Source organism: Meles meles, chromosome 19 (genome assembly GCF_922984935.1).
Source record: "Meles meles chromosome 19, mMelMel3.1 paternal haplotype, whole genome shotgun sequence".
In the NCBI taxonomy this organism is placed as follows: domain Eukaryota; kingdom Metazoa; phylum Chordata; class Mammalia; order Carnivora; family Mustelidae; genus Meles; species Meles meles.
Window position 1 is genome coordinate 17,860,881 of NC_060084.1, and position 18,039 is coordinate 17,878,919.

The following is an 18,039-nucleotide window of genomic DNA, read 5'->3' on the forward strand; positions in this document are numbered from 1 at the left end:
GCTATCTATCTTGCCACCAGGCTTATACCACCAGAGGTCTCAGGGCTCAAGGGCTAGTTCTGCAATGGGCAAGGCCTCTGTCCCCCAAACTGAGAAGCAGAAACTGCCCCAATAGTTGAGATTTCCTGGGACTTGAAGACAATGTGAAGGTCTGTGTATGGTGAGGGAGGAAGCAGGAGGCCTAGAGATGCCTTGGAGAGGTCTGAGGGGTGAGAAATCCCAGAGCACAAATCCCTCAAACTCAACTTTCATAACTCTTAAGTCTATACTCCAACCCAACTGGGCCTTGCTCTGTAGGCAATCAAGGCTGGGTGTTCTGGGCACTCACCTCTGGGCAATGACATCCGAAGCAGGTGGTACAAAATCTGAGCTGCCCTCTGCTTGGCTTAGGGTTTATGGGGCACCCTGGACGTGATCCTGACCATTCTGGAGGGCAGAACAGGACCCTCTCCCTCAAAACCATAGGGTAGTTTTGCTGAGGCCTCAGTCCAGAGCACCTGAACCTGATGAGTCACTTTCAGGGGGATTCTAGATCATTTCTATTACCAGAGGCCCGATCCTACACAATGTAGGAGTTGTCAGAACTGACTGCAAAGGCTCCAGAGCAGAGGAACCTGCTGTTCAGGCAGGCTCAGGCCGGACCTGAGCTGTCTGCAGCTCGGTTTTCCAAGCCCAGTAGGGCTGAGGTGGGGAATATTATGCCCTACAGGGCTTCTGAGAGAAGCTAGCTGGGAATGCCACTTCAGCAGTTTTCTCTTTGCCACAGGTATTGCTGAGTTAGGGGAAAGGTGGGAAGGTGAGACATGAGAGAGCCAATGGGGCAAGGTGATTACTGGTGCCCAGCCAACTATTAAACTAATTAAAACAATTTAAACTGTTAAGAAAATTTTGTGGTTTTATTGTATCATGAGGCATTGAAACATCCGAACAAATCAATATCTGGGTGGTGAGGCAGCTGCTTTCTCCTTCACTTCTTTGGGTTACTAGAGCAACTTGTCAGTAGATTAAAAAAAAAAAAAAAAAAAAAAAGACAACCTTTTGCATTACTTAAGTCTTTCCAAGGCATGCGCTGGTACAACACAAACTTCTCCTGTCAGATGCAACTAGTCTAGCATCCAAACATCATGCACAATACCTCGGTAGCAGCAGCGCACTGCGCCCACTCCCACCGTGGCCCTGCTCGTTTGTGTATGATATTTGGAGCATCTGGAGGAGTGTGAATAGTATCAGGAAGAGGAGGGAGGAGGAAACAGCATGAGTGCCTGGCTGGGAGGAGGTCAGCCGAAGTTGTGCAGGGCAAGCCTGAACATGTCATTGGTGCAAACCCAAGCATCGTTGATGTTCTTTAAGAGGAACATCTGGTGGAACCCCATGATGGGGTCTTCATCAGCCTGTGAGGAGAAAGAAAATGCTTCAGTTAGTGAGCCTAAGAACAGGAAGGTGGTTCAGGGATAGGGGAATAGGACAAACAATGCTGACTTTGGGATCAGACCCTACTGTCTTGGACTTAACTTCCAATATAGCCACGGGATACTTGTGAATGTGAACTGATATAATATACTGGGCATACAGGGGGCACAGATGGCAGCTCATGCTGCTGCACGCACCTGAAACACCCAGTAAGTCACCAGTGAGCTACCGCAACAGAGCTCAGAGCTCCTATCTCTAGGCACAGTGATCAACTTGAGAGACTTCTGCACTGCTCACCCACGTACCTTACAGTACCTAAAAACCAAACAATCTTAGTGTCTGTCTGATTACCATGCCAGGTAGTCCAATTAGGAGAAACTACACCCACTACTGACTGTGACCAAGGTGACTGAGAAAAGGCTCAAAAGTGAGTTCACACTATAATCACACCTCTAGGGCAAAAATGAAGCAATGCCAGCAGGCAATGTTTCCTGTCACGTCATATATAACATTTGCAACGAGAAAAGAAAGGCAAAACACCTTCAGCCAAACTGCAGATGACCGGGATGAAGCCTAGTTAGGGTAGGAGCCCACTTACCCAGCTCAGCATCTAACATTGTTGGGTTTTCTGAGAGTTATCATGAGCAAGAAGGCAAATCAGTCTTTTAGGGATTCTGAGTTGGACAAAAACACCAGAATTAACCTGAAGCCAGGTAGGAATGGCAATGATTACTGACCCTAGCCTAGAAAGTGGGCACTGAGCCCTCCCGGAGAGACCATTTTACTCGAAAGGGCCTATTTGAGCACAAACTCTGGACAGGGCACGTTGGGCAGGTAGTAAAAACTGACAGCAAAGTCCAGGCCAGAAGGCAGGTCCCTCTGGGTCCATGGCAGAGGCCCAGAGGCCTCCTCTCTCTGTCCTTGTATTCAACTCAGGAGGCCCCACCTAGCGTAGGGAGAAGGCATACAGGCCTTCAGAGCCCCATGGTGACACGGGTCCAGGAGACTGGGACCTGGTCAAGGGGGAACTAGTTTGTCCTGCTTTGAGGAGAGGCTTTTTTGGAAACTAAGAATCTGGCTTCAGTCTGCTGGAGCATAATAGTAGGAGTTCCTGGGAGAGTTCTTGGGGGACAGAGGAGCTTAAGGCTTTGAAGAGGACAGGTCTTGAGAAGGAAGGAAGAATGCAAAGAGGAGCAAGAATTCTGGGAATCTGCTTTGTTCAGATGGTGGAGGAGTCAGCGGCCAGCTCAGGGAGTGGGAGCATGGACTCAAGACAGTGACTGCGACTCAGCACCCAGCTGGCCCCTCAAGGGCCAACTGCCAGCAGAAAGCCTACCTGCATTTCAGGGCAGTGCAGAAGCCCAATAGCTTGACACCACAGCTCCACCCTGCTCCTATATCTTTTGTCCCTTTTCCCAAAAGGCTCTAAACCAATACTCTCCAATAGTACTTTTTGTAACAACACAAACAGTCTGGGAACCTAGGTGGCTCAGTTGGTTAAGCACCTGACTCATGATTTCTGCTCAGGTCATGATCTCACGGGTCATGAGAGTTGTGAGATCAAACCCTGTGTCAGGTTTTGCACTCAGTGGGGAGTGTTCTCAATATCTTCTCTCTTTCTCTCTCCCTTCCTCTGCCCCTCCCCCCACTCGTGCACACACTCTCTCTCAAATAAGTAAATCTTAAAAAAAAAAAAAAATTGGGGGCACCTGGGTGGCTCAGTTGGTTAAGTGACTGCCTTCAGCTCAGGTCACGATCCTAGAGTCCCAGGATCGAGTCCCACATCGGGCTCCCAGCTCCGTGGGGAGTCTGCTTCTCCCTCTGACCTTCTCCCTTCTCATGCTCTCACTCTCTCTTTCAAATAAATAAAATCTTGGAAACAAAAATTTTATGTCTGCACTGTCCAATAGGCTGCCACAAGGGCTATGAGCACTTAAAACATGGCTAGTTCAATTGAGAAACTCCACTGTAACTTTATTTCATTTTAATTAACATAATTTTAAAACTAACATTAAGGGGCGCCTGGGTGGCTCAGATGATTAAACATCTGCCTTTGGCTCAGGTCATGATCCCAGAGTCCTCGGATCAAGCCCCACACAAGGCTCCCTGCTCGGCGGGGAGTCTGCTTCTCCCTCTCCCTCTGCCTCTCCCCCTGCTTGTGCTCTCCTCTGTCTGTCTCTGTATCTCTCTCAAATGAATAAATCTTAAAAAAAAAAAACTGTCATTAAAATTAAAATGGAATTTTTAAATGTGAGTAGTGGTTGTCATTGTACTGAATTACACAGCTCTAGATGCTTTGGGTGTCCCTTGAGAAGCAGGTCACACCACAGAGAAGGCTGGGGTGCAGGGCTCTTCTCTGCCGCCCACTCCTCCCTACCACCAGTATTATGAGGCAGCACTACTTACCTTGAGCTGGCCCACAACCATGCTGATGATGCAGCTATCTGGCGTGGGCTGATGGTCCTGTGCCGTGATGCTGTGCTGGATTTTCTGGAACGGAAGGCTCTGCAAAAGAAAGAGTGTACAGCATGCTGCGGCCAGCAGGGCAGGGAAGTAGCTGCTTAGAGCATGGCCCTGGCCCTTACTTACAGACAGCTTCTCCACAATAGCAGCTTTCCCCTGGAACTGCTGTCCTTCCCACGTAAGGCATGATGCGTCAATCTGAAACCCAGAAAACATAGGGTCAGGGCCTTGTTTGGGAAAAAATGAGTCCAAGCCTCAGTTTCCTTACTGGTGAAGAAAAGAACTGAAGGTAGCTTCCACACTTTACACTATTAACAATCTCTTTCATTATTCCCTATCTTCCTAGAGCCCAGGCTCTGAAACACTAACAAAATATAAACGTATTTAGTAAGCTCGTTACCAGTTTTTATTCAAGAAGTTATATGGCCTCTGATATGCCTGAGCCCCAGGCTGGCTATACGGAGCCAAGGCTCAGCCCAAAGTCATCCTGCTGTATGGTCAGTCAGCACCAGTCCTAATAAAGTCCACGAGAAATAAGGAAATAACCTATATTCATCACCATCTCTAGAGCTTAGGCTAAGTTCTACTGAGGCCATTACCATGGGGACATCCATATGATCAGGGAAGGATGGAAGCTGACAAAGCCTCCCAAGGCCTAGCCTGGGACCCTCCCTTCCATCAACATTGCAATCCATTAGTTTTCTCCCCTCCCCTCCAGATCTCCTCTGCCACAGCTTTCAGGGGCAGAACTCAAAAGTGCCTCTGCCACTTACCAGCTATAACATTTGGCAAGCCACTTCTTTTTCTTTTTTTTTTAAAAGATTTTATTTATTTATTTGACAGACAGAGACCACAAGTAGGCAGAGAGGCAGGCAGAGAGAGTGGAAGGGAAGCAGGCTCCCCGCCGAGCAGAGAGTCCGATGCGGGGCTCGATCCCAGGACCCCAGGACCATGACCTGAGCTGAAGGCAGAGGCTTTAACCCACTGAGCCACCCAGGCGCCCCTATAGATAAATTTTTTTTTAAAGATTTTATTTATTTGTCAGAGAGACACAGCAAGAGAGGAACACAAGCAGCGGGAGTGGGAGAAGGAAAGCAGGCTTCCCGCTGAGGAGGGAGCCCAATATGGGGCTCGAATCCAGGACCCTGGGATCATGACCTGAGCCGAAGGCAGACACTTAATAACCGAGCCACCTAAGTGCCCCTATTTATATATTTTTAAAGATTTTATTTATTTGAAAGTGAGAGAGAGAGAGAGAGCGCGCAAGTGGGGCTGCGGGGAGGCAGGGGGTATAGCTGCGGGGTATAGCGAGGGGGAGAAGGAGACTCCCCATTGAGCAGGGAGACCAATGCGGGGCTCAATCCCAGGACCCCAAGATCATGACCCAAGCCAAAAGCAGATGCTTAACTGAATGAGTTACCCAGGCACCCATTTCCTGATCTTTAAAGGGGACATGTGCTGAGGATTATATGAAATGACACAGATAAGGGCGCCTAGGTGGCTCACTCAGTTAAGCATGTGCCTTCAGTTCAGGTCATGACCTCAGAGTTCTGGGATCAAGCCCAGCATCTGGTTCCCTCCTCAGCAGGGACACTGCTGCTTCCTCTCCCTCTGCCTGCTACTTCCCCGGCTTGTACTCCATCTCTCTGTCAAATAAATAAATAAAATCTTAAAAAAAAAAAAAAAAAAAGAAAGAAATAACACAGAGAACACTCCTTTAGGATCTTGCTGACTCTCTTCTCTGGGTCAGAACTGCTTTAATTGATTTTGAGAAGCACTGAGGCAGAAATGTCAGGATCCCGGTATCAGGTCAGTTCAAGTTTTTAAAATTCTCTATCTATGATAACAACCAAATAATACATGCGCTGAATTTGACCTTCCACTGGTAAAATCCTTTTTTTTCTTCACAGTTGACCCTGACTTTCTAGAGAGAGATATGGAGTGCTTTACCCACAGTCAGGCTCTGAGGCTATGCTGGATGACTCCTATCACTTCCATTCTGCGCAGACCTGCTAGGCATGGCCCGATCCACCGCACTTCTGTGACTGAGTCTTGGCCAGGTCAGATACAAGTAGTGCCTGGTGTATATGAACATCATTAAAATAGCAGCAAACAATGCCTGCCTAGAAGGGTTTCTTGAAAGACACACGAGGGGGCACCTGGGTGGCTCAGTGGGTTAAAGCCTCTGCCTCCGGCTCAGGTCATGATCCCAGGGTCCTGGGATGGAACCCCACATCGGGCTCTCTGCTCAGCGGGGAGCCTGCTTCCTCCTCTCTCTCTCTCTCTCTCTGCCTGCCTCACTGCCTGCTTGTGATCTCTATCAAATAAATAAATAAAATCTTAAAAAAAAAAAAAGAGAGAGAGAGAGAGACACACACACAAGCCTCCCTCAGCCCCCTGGGTGGCTCAGTTAGTAAGTGTCTGCCTTCAGCTCAGGTCACAATCTTGGGGTCCTAGGATCAAGCTCTGAGTCAGGCTCCCTGATCAGTGAGAAGTCTGCTTCTTGCTCTCCCTCTGCTGCTCCCCGCCCCCTACTCGTGGCGTCTCTCTCAAATAAATAAATAAAATCTTAAAAAAAAAAAAAAAAAAAAAAGACACACCAGCCTCCCCAGGGTAACCTCATTTGTTTACCATGAGCATAGGAAACTAGACTTAGGGCCTCCAGAAGACAGCTCTGCACTTATGATGCTCATAGCTGCCGTCTCCAGAGAGCACCATGAGTCCTCGCATCTGCCTGCTGCTGTCCAATCTGGAACCAGAGGCACTCCCAGAACCATGGAATGCCAAGCCCAGAACACCCTGCCAAGGATACTTGGACCCCTACTCTTACAGAAGATGACAGAAAGGAATGTGCAGACTGGGTAGTTGGGCTAGGCCTCAGGTCCCCTATCCCATGGACAGAAACTAAAAAAGAAAGGTATAGCCAAATCCAGTGAGGGGTGCTAGAATGTGTGAACTGGACTGGCGAGCCCAATATCTGAATTGATCCCGTGGAGTCCCATTCAGGCCCTAGAGCTGAAGACTTACATAAATTGCGCCTAGTTGGGTTCTGTCGTTATCAAATAACTGGTAGTAATGTTGAATGAAGCTGGATCCAATCTGCTCCCAAATTGGCTTGTCTCCCATTCTGGAGCGTCACTCGGCCTCGTTGAGACCTGCAAGACCAGCGAGACAGAGAGGGAAGTGTTGGTACCAAGGGAGCGGGAGGTAGCCAGTTGCTATTTCCTCACTGACTCCCACCCCACCTGCCCTCCTTGAGCAGAAAGTCCTCTGCTGAGGTCTGTATTCCCAAGAAACATAGAGAAGCCCTGGCGAACTGGTAGGAGACCCCTCCCAAAACAGACCAGCATAGGGAGCCCAGAGGTGGACCACACTCAGCCCCTCCTCTGAGGAGCTCTGGATGATGAAACAAAGGGGTGACGGGGATATGAAGCACACAGGATGGGAGCTGAGGGTGGAGCCAAGACAAAGAAAAGTCAGAGCAAGCCCTTCAACGCCTAATGGCGGGGGTGGGGGAGTGGGGCCGGGAGGCGGGTGGCTTTTAAGGAGAAGCTAACCACATCGCTGTCCTACATCTTTTCATTTGATCTTCTCAACAACCTGCAAGACCAGAGTTACTGTCATTCTTCCCACTTTGCAGGTCAGAAACTAGAGGCCTCTGTGTGGAGCGTCTTCTATTGCAGTTCTCAGTCCCATCAACACCACCCCAGGGCTGTACTGGCAGGTGGAGGAAGACCCAGTGAGAGAGGCGGAGATGGCTCCTCAACGCCCCACTTGCAACAAAACAGCAAGTGACCCTCCATTTTAGTCTTGGGAGCAGTCTGCTTTTTTTTTTTTTTTTAAATATTTTATTTATTTATTTGAGAGAGACAGTGAGAGAGAGCATGAGAGACGAGAAGGTCAGAGAGAGAAGCAGACTCCCCGTGGAGCTGGGAGCCTGATGTGGGACTCGATCCCGGCACTCCGGGATCATGACCTGAGCCAAAGGCAGTGGTCCAACCAACTGAGCCACCCAGGCATCCCAGCAGTCTGCTTCTTTGAGCATGGGTAAATCTCTTCATATCTTCATGGACAGAGAGCTACCCCTACCCATTTCAGAGCTGCGGCTATGAGTTCAAAAGATCAGAGAGTACTACTGAGGGGGTGTTGGAGTGGAAATGGAGGCTGTGGGAGGAAACATGTCATCTCTTCATACCCCTCATCCCCGCACTGTCTCTGCTGGAAGGGGCCGCCCCTCTCTGGTCTCTCAGGGAGGAAGGGAGACCCCCTCATGGCTACAAACATCACAGCCCTGAGGGTGCTAGATGGCAAACTCAAGCCCCAGATGAGAGGCACTCTGGCTTTGTTAGCCTGCCATAGAAAGGCCACATCTCACTGAAGGATCCCATGACACCAGACTTGTCTGTTGTTCTGCAGTTGGGACTATCTTCCCATCTCCTGGTAACAGGACTCTAAACCAAAGAGGTGAGGAGCTGGGTTCGACCCTGCCAGACAACGATTAACCGTGGTGGAATCTGATGCAAGAATTGCCGTAAGAAGGGCCTCACCTTCCTCCTCTGTAAGGGGATGGAACCCTGATGTTGCCAGTGGTTGCAAAGCCTCACTAAGGGAACCTGCTAGTTCGCTCCAGTCCCTATGACCTCACCCAACGCCAGAGGAGCCAGCTGGGATGGATACTGTACGGGGGCAGTGGCTTATTTCCAATCTAGCCCATCTCCTAGCCTATGACCAAAACTCCAGCCAATGAGGGACCAGGAAGATAAGCCAACTTTATTTTAGGTCCCATAGGAGGTGGTGGCACTAAAAATAGGAGTTCAGTGCTGGGATGACTAAGAAATGTCCAGGAAAGTCTAAAACAAGTAGAAGAGAAAGCCTGGACCCGGCCACGTCTGCTACACAGGAACACAAGGTGTGTCCCAGTTTATCCTCTGCCAAGAAACAAATCCACAAGTGGGAAAAGCATAGGATCAACAGCTAGTCTCAGCTGCTGTCTTGGTCACATTTCCAAGGGGTCAGACTGTGGCTATACCCACCCCCCAATCTCTCTGCCGCATCTCAAACCTCTAGCCCTTCTACCCGAGTATTCACTATGTTTGGCTCACTCACTGTGGCCCAGCCCTACAGTATCTTACCCCAAGATGTCTTACTCAGTCCCAAAGAGCTCTGGGGCAAAAGGAAAGCTGGGGGAATGGATGAGGGCCACTGCTCCCTCACGAAGGTGGGGCAGCCCTCGGGAGAGGTCTTGGAAAAAGAGTACACGGCTGATTGAAAGAAAAAGCATAAGCAAGTGTCTGGGCATATGAAAAGAGGTAATGGCAGGAAACCAGGAAGCTGGAGAGGAAGTGTGGCAGGAAAAAAGGCTTAAATAAAAGCAGATCCAAAGACAAGAAAAGTGGTGCCATGTGGTAGGAGAGTGATGCAGAGGAAATGCGGGGGTGTTTTTCCCTTTTTCAATATTGTTCTTAAGGTGTGATAACTTGTCAATACGAAAACTACTTGGCAGAAGTAGTGGTGGAGTGAAGAGGGTGGAGGGCTAAAGGGACAGGAGGGCACTCTGGTCTGGTGAGGCAGAACAGGGCAAAGTGAGCTCTTCTAAGGAATGAGACTGCTCAGGGCTCCCAGAAAGTGTGAAAAGGAACCTTCAAAACCATATGGTTTGAGGATTTTCCAAGTAGTGTCCCTGAAGTCAATACCAACCTGTTGGCCTGTTTGACCCTGTTGTGTTTATTTCCATGTAGTAATCATGACAGTCATGTGGTCAGATCCCACAGTCATCCCACTTTACAGATAGGAAAACTGAAGTTCAGCAATCTGTCTTGTCCCAAGCCCATCTAGTACATCAGGACTGATAGGGGTCCCCTGGTTAAAGCCAGGGCTTTCTTCCTGCTTTGTCCCCAAGCTCTAAACAACAAAGCTGGCCATGTCCCTTTTCTACAACAGCCTCACTTCTGGATTAAACCCTGAAGCTCCCCCACAGGTGGCCTTCCACACCTGTCCCTATGTCCCTACCATTCTCTCCTAACTTTATCCAGTTCCACACACAAATGACCAGAACTCGCTGTGCGCTTGCTCACTGGTTTTTGCCCCACACCTACCCCATGCATCCCCCTGTTGGGATGTCCTCCCACCCCACATCTACCTGATTAGTTCGTGCTCTTCCTTCAATTCACTGTTCAGACTCCATCTGTTTGGGTCCTCCCTCCCAGACTAAATGTTGACCCCAACCCTATGTGCAAAACTGTTATCAATACAGCCAGGGCCCATTCCTCTGCCAAAACACTGTAGCTCTGGGCTAAGAGGGTTCCAGTGTGGTTGTTGCCACACCAGCACAGGAAGTGGCTCAGCGAACTACAGGATTTAGTTTCTGACTCCAAATTTCCCACAAGCTTTCAACTCATGGCTAGGATGCAGCATTCCTGCACCCAGAAAAATAAGTAGGGAGCAATGCGCCCCCCACCCATCCCCATGCAACACAGGGAGGGGTCTGGGTCAGGCTGGGAGGATGCTCCCTAGGATGGCCAGCAAGCCCTGACCTTGCTTCTAATACATATACTGCAGAAAGAACAGTCTGAAAAGAAAAATGCCAAGGCTTAGAGCAGCCTTACATCAGATCGGGGACTGACCTTCATGACGGCTTCTCCTACAGTTCTTCCAAGAGGGCCGCTGACCACGCCATCTCCTGCTTCACCCCAACAGTCCGCAGGCTGACTGAGGCCAGGCTCCTCGAGGAGCAGAAATGACCTTGATGACCTCTCGCCCACTGAGCATCAGCCTTCACTGACCTTTACGTCTCTGTGGGTGCAAAGACCCTCTAAGAATGTCTCAAAAACTGTGGCCCTCTCCCAATAAATTTGCACAGTGGTAGAGATGACCCAGCCTTGTGAATAATTTCAAGTTGTTCACACTCCCTGAGGTTCAGCCATAGACCCCCATGTTAAAACCTCTTGCCCAGAAGACCCCATTAGACAACAGAAAATTTTAAGTTTTATCCTCAAATTTTGGGTGTTTCCCAGTGACAAAACTTAAATAGCAGCGTCCAGCTGATAACATGTCATTTTCCCTAATGTGTACCAGACACAGAAATGTGCCAAGAGCTTTACCAGCATTTGCTCCTAATACCTTGTGACTCAACTCCCACATTACACTTAAGCAAAATGAAGTTCAGAAAAAGTTAGCTAACTCACTCAAGGCCATGAACCTAATGGATGGTGGAACTAGATGGAACCAGGTCTGGTGGATTCCAGGGCCAAGCCCCCCACCCCCTAACCCGGAGACAATAGGTCAGAGATAAAAACAAGCAAACACAATGTGATAGAAGTGCTCCTGGGCAAATAAGGCTGAAGCCCTGACCTCTAACCTTGACTTTCTCAGAGAGGGGCAAGATAGGACTGAACCAGGGCTTCTGCCTCCAAACAAAGGCACCGGGCAGATTTCCACACCAAACTCAACAATAGGCGTTTTCATGGGGGATGATCTCACAGTTTTCCCAAACGCGCAAAGTCACAGCTCAGTTCTACCATCTCAGCAAATCAGAGATAGATCCTAGCCTAGCAAGGCCTGGGGCAGGGACCGGGGTAGGAGAGTGATAGGGAAGAAGATGCCATAAACTCCAGACAGATACACAGGAAGACCCATGCTTGTCTTTTTTGGAGTAGCCATCACCAAGGCCTGCAGGGAATGCCAGCAGACATGCTGAACTTCTAGTGGGATCCCTGAAATCAGCATCAACCATGGTCATTAGTTACCCTCATATGTCCTATGGCCCTCAAATGTTCCCAGGGACTTCCCTTTCTATTCTCCCTGACAAGTCTAAACCACTTAGCCTGCCTTCAAGGCTCCCAGGGTGATCTGCCCTCCTGGCTGTCCAACCTCATCTCCTGCCACCTGCTCTGCCCTCCTCCACAGTCAGGTATTTCCCTGTTTCTGGAACATGCTAAGCCTGTTCTCACCCAAGAGCTTTGCAACTATCTATCCTTCTACCTGGATCACTATTCTCCCTGGATCTTCAAGTACCTGGCTCCTTGTCACATATGTGTCAGCTCAAATGTCACTTCCTCACAGACACCTTCTCTGACCACTCAGTCTAAAGTAATTTTATCATTTTATCATCTTATTTTGTTTTCTTACCACTTATCATTGCATGAAATAGTCACACTTAATGTACCTGTTTATGATCTCTCTCCCTGACCTAGGCAACCCTGTTCCCATGGTACCTGGCCTAGCCCTGCTTCTCTGGAGGAGTGATTTCTGGACAAACCCTGCTGAATTTAAGTGGCCAAGTGACCCACTTCCCCTCCAACTAGACCTTCTGTCCAAGTCATCAGGAAACAACACTTTGTCACCAATCATCTGTCTGTCTGAGGGTGTGGCAAGTGGGGCTTGGCCCAACCCCCTTCTCTCTCTCATTTGCAAAGCTCTGGTCACCTGAAGCATAGCTGTGGCTCAACAGCGGGCACACAACCACAGCTTCAAGGTCTGGTGTCTAGCCTACTCCTCCTCTCCCTCATTGTATGACCCTCTGACCCTGTCTCCCCACCAGTAATTGTGGGGATGTTGGGAGCAATCAACTGAGAGTACAGAGCAAGACCCAGGTACAAGGAGTCAGTCGGGTCCTAAGTGAAGCCCCGGTCAAGAACTAGAAAAAAGGTGGTTACCTCAGCTTCCTGCAAGGATACCACATCATAGAGCGGCCCCGACAGAAGACTGGTAACTGCCTAGTCCATCACTCTCCTGCCTGAAGTCTGGAGAGCAATCAGCCAAGGTCTGGTGCCTCAATGGCTGGCCGTGACAGAATGCTTCCCTGGGGCAGACCCAAGGCCTAGGTGCCCCCAGCACTCTGAGAGGCTTTTCCTTCTCTTCTGCCTAGAGGAGGGATCCGGAGCTTTAGGGCTGCCCTGGGTAGCTTAGAAGTTGAAACCTGAGACCTGCATTCTGGTCTTTCTGCTCTGTACTTAGTCCCTGAGTAGCCTCCCTTTCCCACGTCACTCAGAGATCTCTGGGCCCCCGTCCTAGACAGCTCCCATCCATGAACTAAACCCCAGGGTATGAAATTGCAGATCAGGTATATATGGACTTGGCTCTCCAGTTGGGCCTGAAGCTCCTATGTGACCACTCTCATGCTCTGCTATGACCACGCCTGGCGAACACTGTCCTGACACTCCCAGACTGAGGTGAGGAGAGGAATAAAGGGATGCACATGGAGTCCCCAGGGTGCTAAATGGAACGCCTTCTCTGTAAGCCAAACAGTCACAAGTGTTCTCTCATTTGAGCCTCACAGCTGTAAAGCTAGTATGGATATCATCATTTTCTAGACAAGGAAACCGAAATTCAAGGTCACTAGCATAGCCAGCACTGAAACGTCCACTAAAATGGCCTGGATTAGAACAGCTGAAAGTCAATGTCAAGGAGCAGAAAGTACAGAGGTAACAAAGGAGATGGTGAGGAATGAAGCCTAGGCCTTTTCTTGTCTTCTGAAATCAGCAAGTTCCACGCCTCTCAGGAGAAAAAGCCCGAGTGCACGCTCAGCAGATCAAAGTAGGACTACACCAAGTGAGAACTTGCATTTACCTAGGACTGAAACCACCTCTGCCAATGGAACCAATGTCTCTACACACAGACATCACTCGTGGGGGCAGCAGTTTCTGCCCTGGTGAGACCCAGGGGCTCTGATGAAGTATGCGAGGTTTTAAGAAACAATCATTCCATAATTTCCCCAGTCTACTGAAGCAGGCAGCCCTGAGTTCCCAGGCATGTCAAATACACCTGCCTCACAAGGGGGAGGTTCTCCTCCTCTGGGATAGTCCCCTCTCTAGTCTCAGGGCTTAGGGAGCTGGCACATAGTAGATACCAGCAACATACAAGGACTTAATATTAATACTCTGCTAAGCACAAAAAGCAATCTTAGCCCAACACCCAGGATCCTGTAAGTCTACTTTAACATATAAAAATTCCTTCAGGGGGGCGCCTGGGTGGCTCAGTGGTTTAAGCTGTTGCCTTCAGCTCGGGTCATGATCTCAGGGTCCTGGGATCGAGTCCCGCATCGGGCTCTCTGCTTGGCAGGGAGCCTGCTTCCTCCTCTCTCTCTCTGCCTGCCTCTCTCCCTACTTGTGATCTCTATCTGTCAAATAAATAAATAAAATCTTTAAAAAAAAAAAAAAAATTCCTTCAGGGGCATGTGAGTGGCTCAGTTGGTTAAGCATCTGCCTTTGGCTCAGGTCATGACCTCAGGGTTCTGGAATCAAGTCCTGAATGGGGCTCCCTGCTCAGCAGGGAGCCTGCTTCTATCTCACCCTCCGAGGCTCCCCATGCTTCTTCTCTCTCTTTCTCTGTCAAATAAATAAGTAAAATCTTTAAAACAAAACAAAATAAAATCTTTAAAAAAAAAAAAGAAAAAATTAATTGAAAAAAAAATCGAAAAACCAAAAATCTCCACAAGGAGGTTCAACTCAACACAAGTCCATCAGAAATCCTGCTCAACTTTTTTCTTTTTTAAAGGATTTTTAAAGGCTCACTAACAACCTTTCTTCTTCAGTGCTCTAATCAATGCAAAGCCCCCTCTTCTGCACAGAACCAAGAGCCCCTGTAGGTCCCTTCAACTCAGCCCTAAGCACGTAACAACATTACTCCTTTCCCCAGCACCAGGACTGGGTAGGATTCATTCTTCTACCTTTAGCTTTGGCCCAGAGCCTAACACACAAAAGGCCCAAAGAATGGTTGCTGAATAGTACTAATCATTGGTGAGAAAGGAAAAGAAAAAAAAAATTCCTATTAAGATACCAATACCCCAGTAAGGGAATCCCAGAATTTCTTTTATACAAGTGCTTTGCAATTCTGTAATTTGAGAATTCTGGTCATTCTTAAAACCACTCATGCCACCCACCCCAACCCACCAACTGCAAAGACAGCAGAATAAACTGAGATGTGGCTTGAAGAGAAGTACACTCACTGAAGGACCTAGTTTTGAGCAGAGAACTCAGGCAGCCGTCACACCCTGCCATGCTTATACAGCCACATTTCGACTCCCCCATGCCAGGCCCCACTTCCAAGTCAGCCTACCTGAACAGAAGATGCAGACAGATTCTGAAGAACTTCAGGACTCTCCTCTTATCTCTGAGATACAGATGGCCTGCCAAGTTCCAGAAAGATCCAGGACTTCTGGGGGTCAGGATGCCTACCAATGGCTAGCTAAGCCCAGACACAGAAGTTATAGAAAACTTCTAGGGTTGGAATGAGAGGGAGAGACCAGAATTCCTCCTACTCTTGATGCTGCTGCCAGTGGTGAAGGAACAGTATCAAGAAGGAAAAGTATCTTTTTGCCCTTGAAGGAAACCATTGTCATCAAGTCACCTAAGGCCGTACAATATGCAAACTAATCCACAGAAATAAGCCTAGCTCACCTGAAACCTGTGTCCTAGACAGAACCAATCCTGACAATCTAGAGAGGATCCTTAAACAACTGCTTCTAGTACTAAGAGATTCTATCACAGGGATCCTATGTATGTCCTGCGGGCAGTCCTTCTTGTTGCCCGTCTCCACTAGCAAACCAGACCTTTCCAAGCCTGCTGAATGAACTTGACTTCCATGTGCTTACTGGCCAGGAGGTGGACAAGGAGGTTTTGAGGTCAGAGAGAAAGGAAGTGCTGGTTAGGAGGTCTGGACAGATCTTTGCCTGTCCTCCTTAACCAGGGAAAATGATTAGACAAAGCAGGAAAAAGAAAATTTCCAAAGGCTAGAGCCCAAAGACTAGAAAAACATCACCTGGGGAAATACTCAAGGAAAAAAAGTCCAGGGGTGGCGGCTTTCTGCCTCATGGGCCTAACCCAACTTTCCTAGGAGACCTGCTTGCTGCTGAGGCCAGGCCTGCGGAGTTTAAGCTGCTGCGTTAATCTCTGCAAGAACTATGGCTCAGAAGCTACACTGGGGGGGCGCCTGGGTGGCTCAGTGGGTTAAGCCGCTGCCTTCGGCTCAGGTCATGATCTCAGGGTCCTGGGATCGAGTCCCGCATCGGGCTCTCTGCTTGGCAGAGAGCCTGCTTCCTCCTCTCTCTCTGCCTGCCTCTCTGCCTACTTGTGATCTCTCTCTGTCGAATAAATAAATAAAATCTTTAAAAAAAAAAAAGAAGAAGCTACATTGGGTCAGAGAAATCAAGGCTCCACAAGCTGTCTCTTCCCCAAATCCTAAGGTTTTCTCTGGACTGGTCCCTTAATACATCATCAGTCAATCAGAAATGCCTTTATAAAGCCCATCAGAAGACTATTTTAAGGGTAGATACTTCTCTTCTCCCCAAGACTCACAGGGGTAGCTGGAATGATCACTGAAGGCAACTTCCCAAGGCTCAACCAGCCTCCTGCCTGTACACAGGTTACTCCAGCTAGCGGGAAGTGAGCAAGTGAGGGAAGTCTGACTTTCTGCAGCTTTCAGCTCTAGTTCTCCCACCCAAGCTTCAGATGGGCCCCACAGAGTCTGACTCCGAGCCCCACAGCCCAAATATGCACACCATCAATGTAGCTTCAAATCCAGTCTCTCGTTTGGCACTGGGCTCAGGACTGGATTCTACTTTCTTCTCTACCTTCCCCACCACTAAATCCCACCTTGTCACCACCATTCTCCTGGAATCATTCTTCTCTGTGGGAGGAGGGCAGATGACTCTGGGAAAGACAGATGTGAGGATTAGGCTACCCCTAGGGTCTAATAACGTGTTGGGGGCTCACACATCCAACCTCACCTCCGTGGCTTCTTTTCTCCCCTCCTCCACTAAATGGGCCAGCCAACCTACCCACAGCTGGGGCCTGGTCCCCAGTAGAAGGGCGGGGTCTGAGCCTACCAGGCCGGAGCAGCTCATCGCATCAGGCCAGATCCTCCAAGACAGCCGGGGGGTGGGGGAGAGGGTGTGAAGCCCCATGTGGAACCCCCCTCCCGCCCCAGATTCCCTGACCTGTCCTCCACGCAGGAACCTACGCATCAATTCCAGAGTGGGAGTTAGGTTTTGTGCACTCCCAACAGGCAGACAAGCAGGGGAGAGTCCACCTACATCCTAGCCCGGCTATGCTCGGGAACCGGGTGAGAGTCCTAATCCCGGGCAGCAGCAGGAAAGCGCCCTTACCCAATGCTGACTCCGGAGCGGGCCGGGTGGCGCTTGCCCATCCCCGGATCCTTCGCTGGCGGGTGGCAGGACGTGCGGCTGGGGTCGTCCCGCTAGCCTGCCTGCAGAGCTTGTGGGACTCGGGCAGGCCGGGCTAGGCCAGACGGGGCGGGGCCCGGAGAGCCCCATCTGGGTTGGTCTGGACCAGAGAAAAAAAGGCCCGGCCGCCGCGCAGTCCGCTGCACCCGCCATGGACACGATACGGCCGGATAGGCGCCTGGCTGTCTCTCTCTGTTCCCCCCGGCCGCCGCCTCAGAGGACCGGCGGGAGGCGGAGCCGCGCGCGACACATGGCCCCGTCCCCGCGCGGCTTCGGGCCGCCGGTGGGGGGGGGGGGAGCGCCCGGAGACTGGCAGCGGAGGCTCCGAGCGGCCCAGAGCGCGGCTCCAGCGGCCCAGCCCCCGCCCCGGCGCGCTAGCCCCAACACTCACCCGAGGGGCTGGCACGATGGCGGCAGCGGCGGCGGCGGCAACCCAGCGCGGTCTGCGACCGACTGTCCCTTCCCCCCTGCCTTCCCTCGCCACCCCGCTGCACTCTGGGAAACGCAGTCCCCCGGAGCTCCTTTCTGGCTGAAGTGGGCCAGAAGAAAACTACAGTTCCCGGTGTGCTATGCGCCAAGGACCAGCCACGGCCCGCAGAGAGGGAGGAGAGGCTAAACCGGGAAGGGAGGCTGCCAGGGCGAGCCCCTGAGAATTGTGGTCTAGCGGAAGCCTCTGGAACACCCGAGGTTGGCGCCAGGCGAGGGTCAGGGTTTAGTTGTCGCCAGGTCCTAGCTGGTCCGGCCCCGCCCAGGTTGCGCTGTGGTTTGAAGCAGGCCCCGCCTCCGTGGGAGTCCCGCCTGGCCCCAAGCAGGCCCGGCCGCCCCTCCCGGGGCCCCAGGGCTGTTTCCGCTCCGGAACTCTCCTCCCATTTGGTCCTCTAGCCACCCCTCCCACCCCTGGCCCTTCGACACTTCTGAGCGGTGCTCTAAAGTCAGCCAGGGCGGAACCTATAGTGTCTGCTGTCCCAGCATTCATGCGACCTACC

At 50.4% G+C, this 18,039-nt stretch overlaps 1 protein-coding gene across 3 annotated transcripts; it reads right to left on the minus strand.

Moving 5' to 3' along the window:
* Positions 1-875: 875 nt before the first annotated feature.
* Positions 876-17,830, minus strand: NUTF2 (nuclear transport factor 2). Of its 3 annotated transcripts, XM_045989117.1 has the most exons (6): positions 17,445-17,519; positions 10,497-10,665; positions 6,901-7,028; positions 4,000-4,071; positions 3,817-3,915; positions 876-1,391 (listed from the first exon to the last, which is right to left on the minus strand). In XM_045989117.1, exons 3-6 carry the CDS (start codon positions 6,997-6,999, stop codon positions 1,278-1,280), a joined length of 384 nt encoding a protein of 127 aa, XP_045845073.1. In that variant the 5' UTR covers positions 7,000-7,028; positions 10,497-10,665; positions 17,445-17,519; the 3' UTR covers positions 876-1,277. The 3 variants fall into 3 exon arrangements, with proteins under 3 accessions (XP_045845073.1, XP_045845072.1, XP_045845074.1); XM_045989116.1 differs by lacking the exon at positions 10,497-10,665 and having other exon boundaries at positions 17,445-17,830; XM_045989118.1 differs by lacking the exons at positions 10,497-10,665; positions 17,445-17,519 and adding an exon at positions 16,976-17,415.
* Positions 17,831-18,039: the final 209 nt, after the last annotated feature.

Bases quoted from the DNA above. Each gene is read 5' to 3' on its own strand.
- NUTF2 (XM_045989116.1), bottom strand. From the start codon at position 6,999: ATGGGAGACAAGCCAATTTGGGAGCAGATTGGATCCAGCTTCATTCAA. The intron at 3,916-3,999 runs GTAAGTAAGGGC...TTTCTTTTGCAG, and splicing joins CTATTGTGGAGAAGCTGTCT to AGCCTTCCGTTCCAGAAAAT. The intron at 1,392-3,816 runs GTAAGTAGTGCT...TTCTCCTCACAG, and splicing joins TGGTTGTGGGCCAGCTCAAG to GCTGATGAAGACCCCATCAT.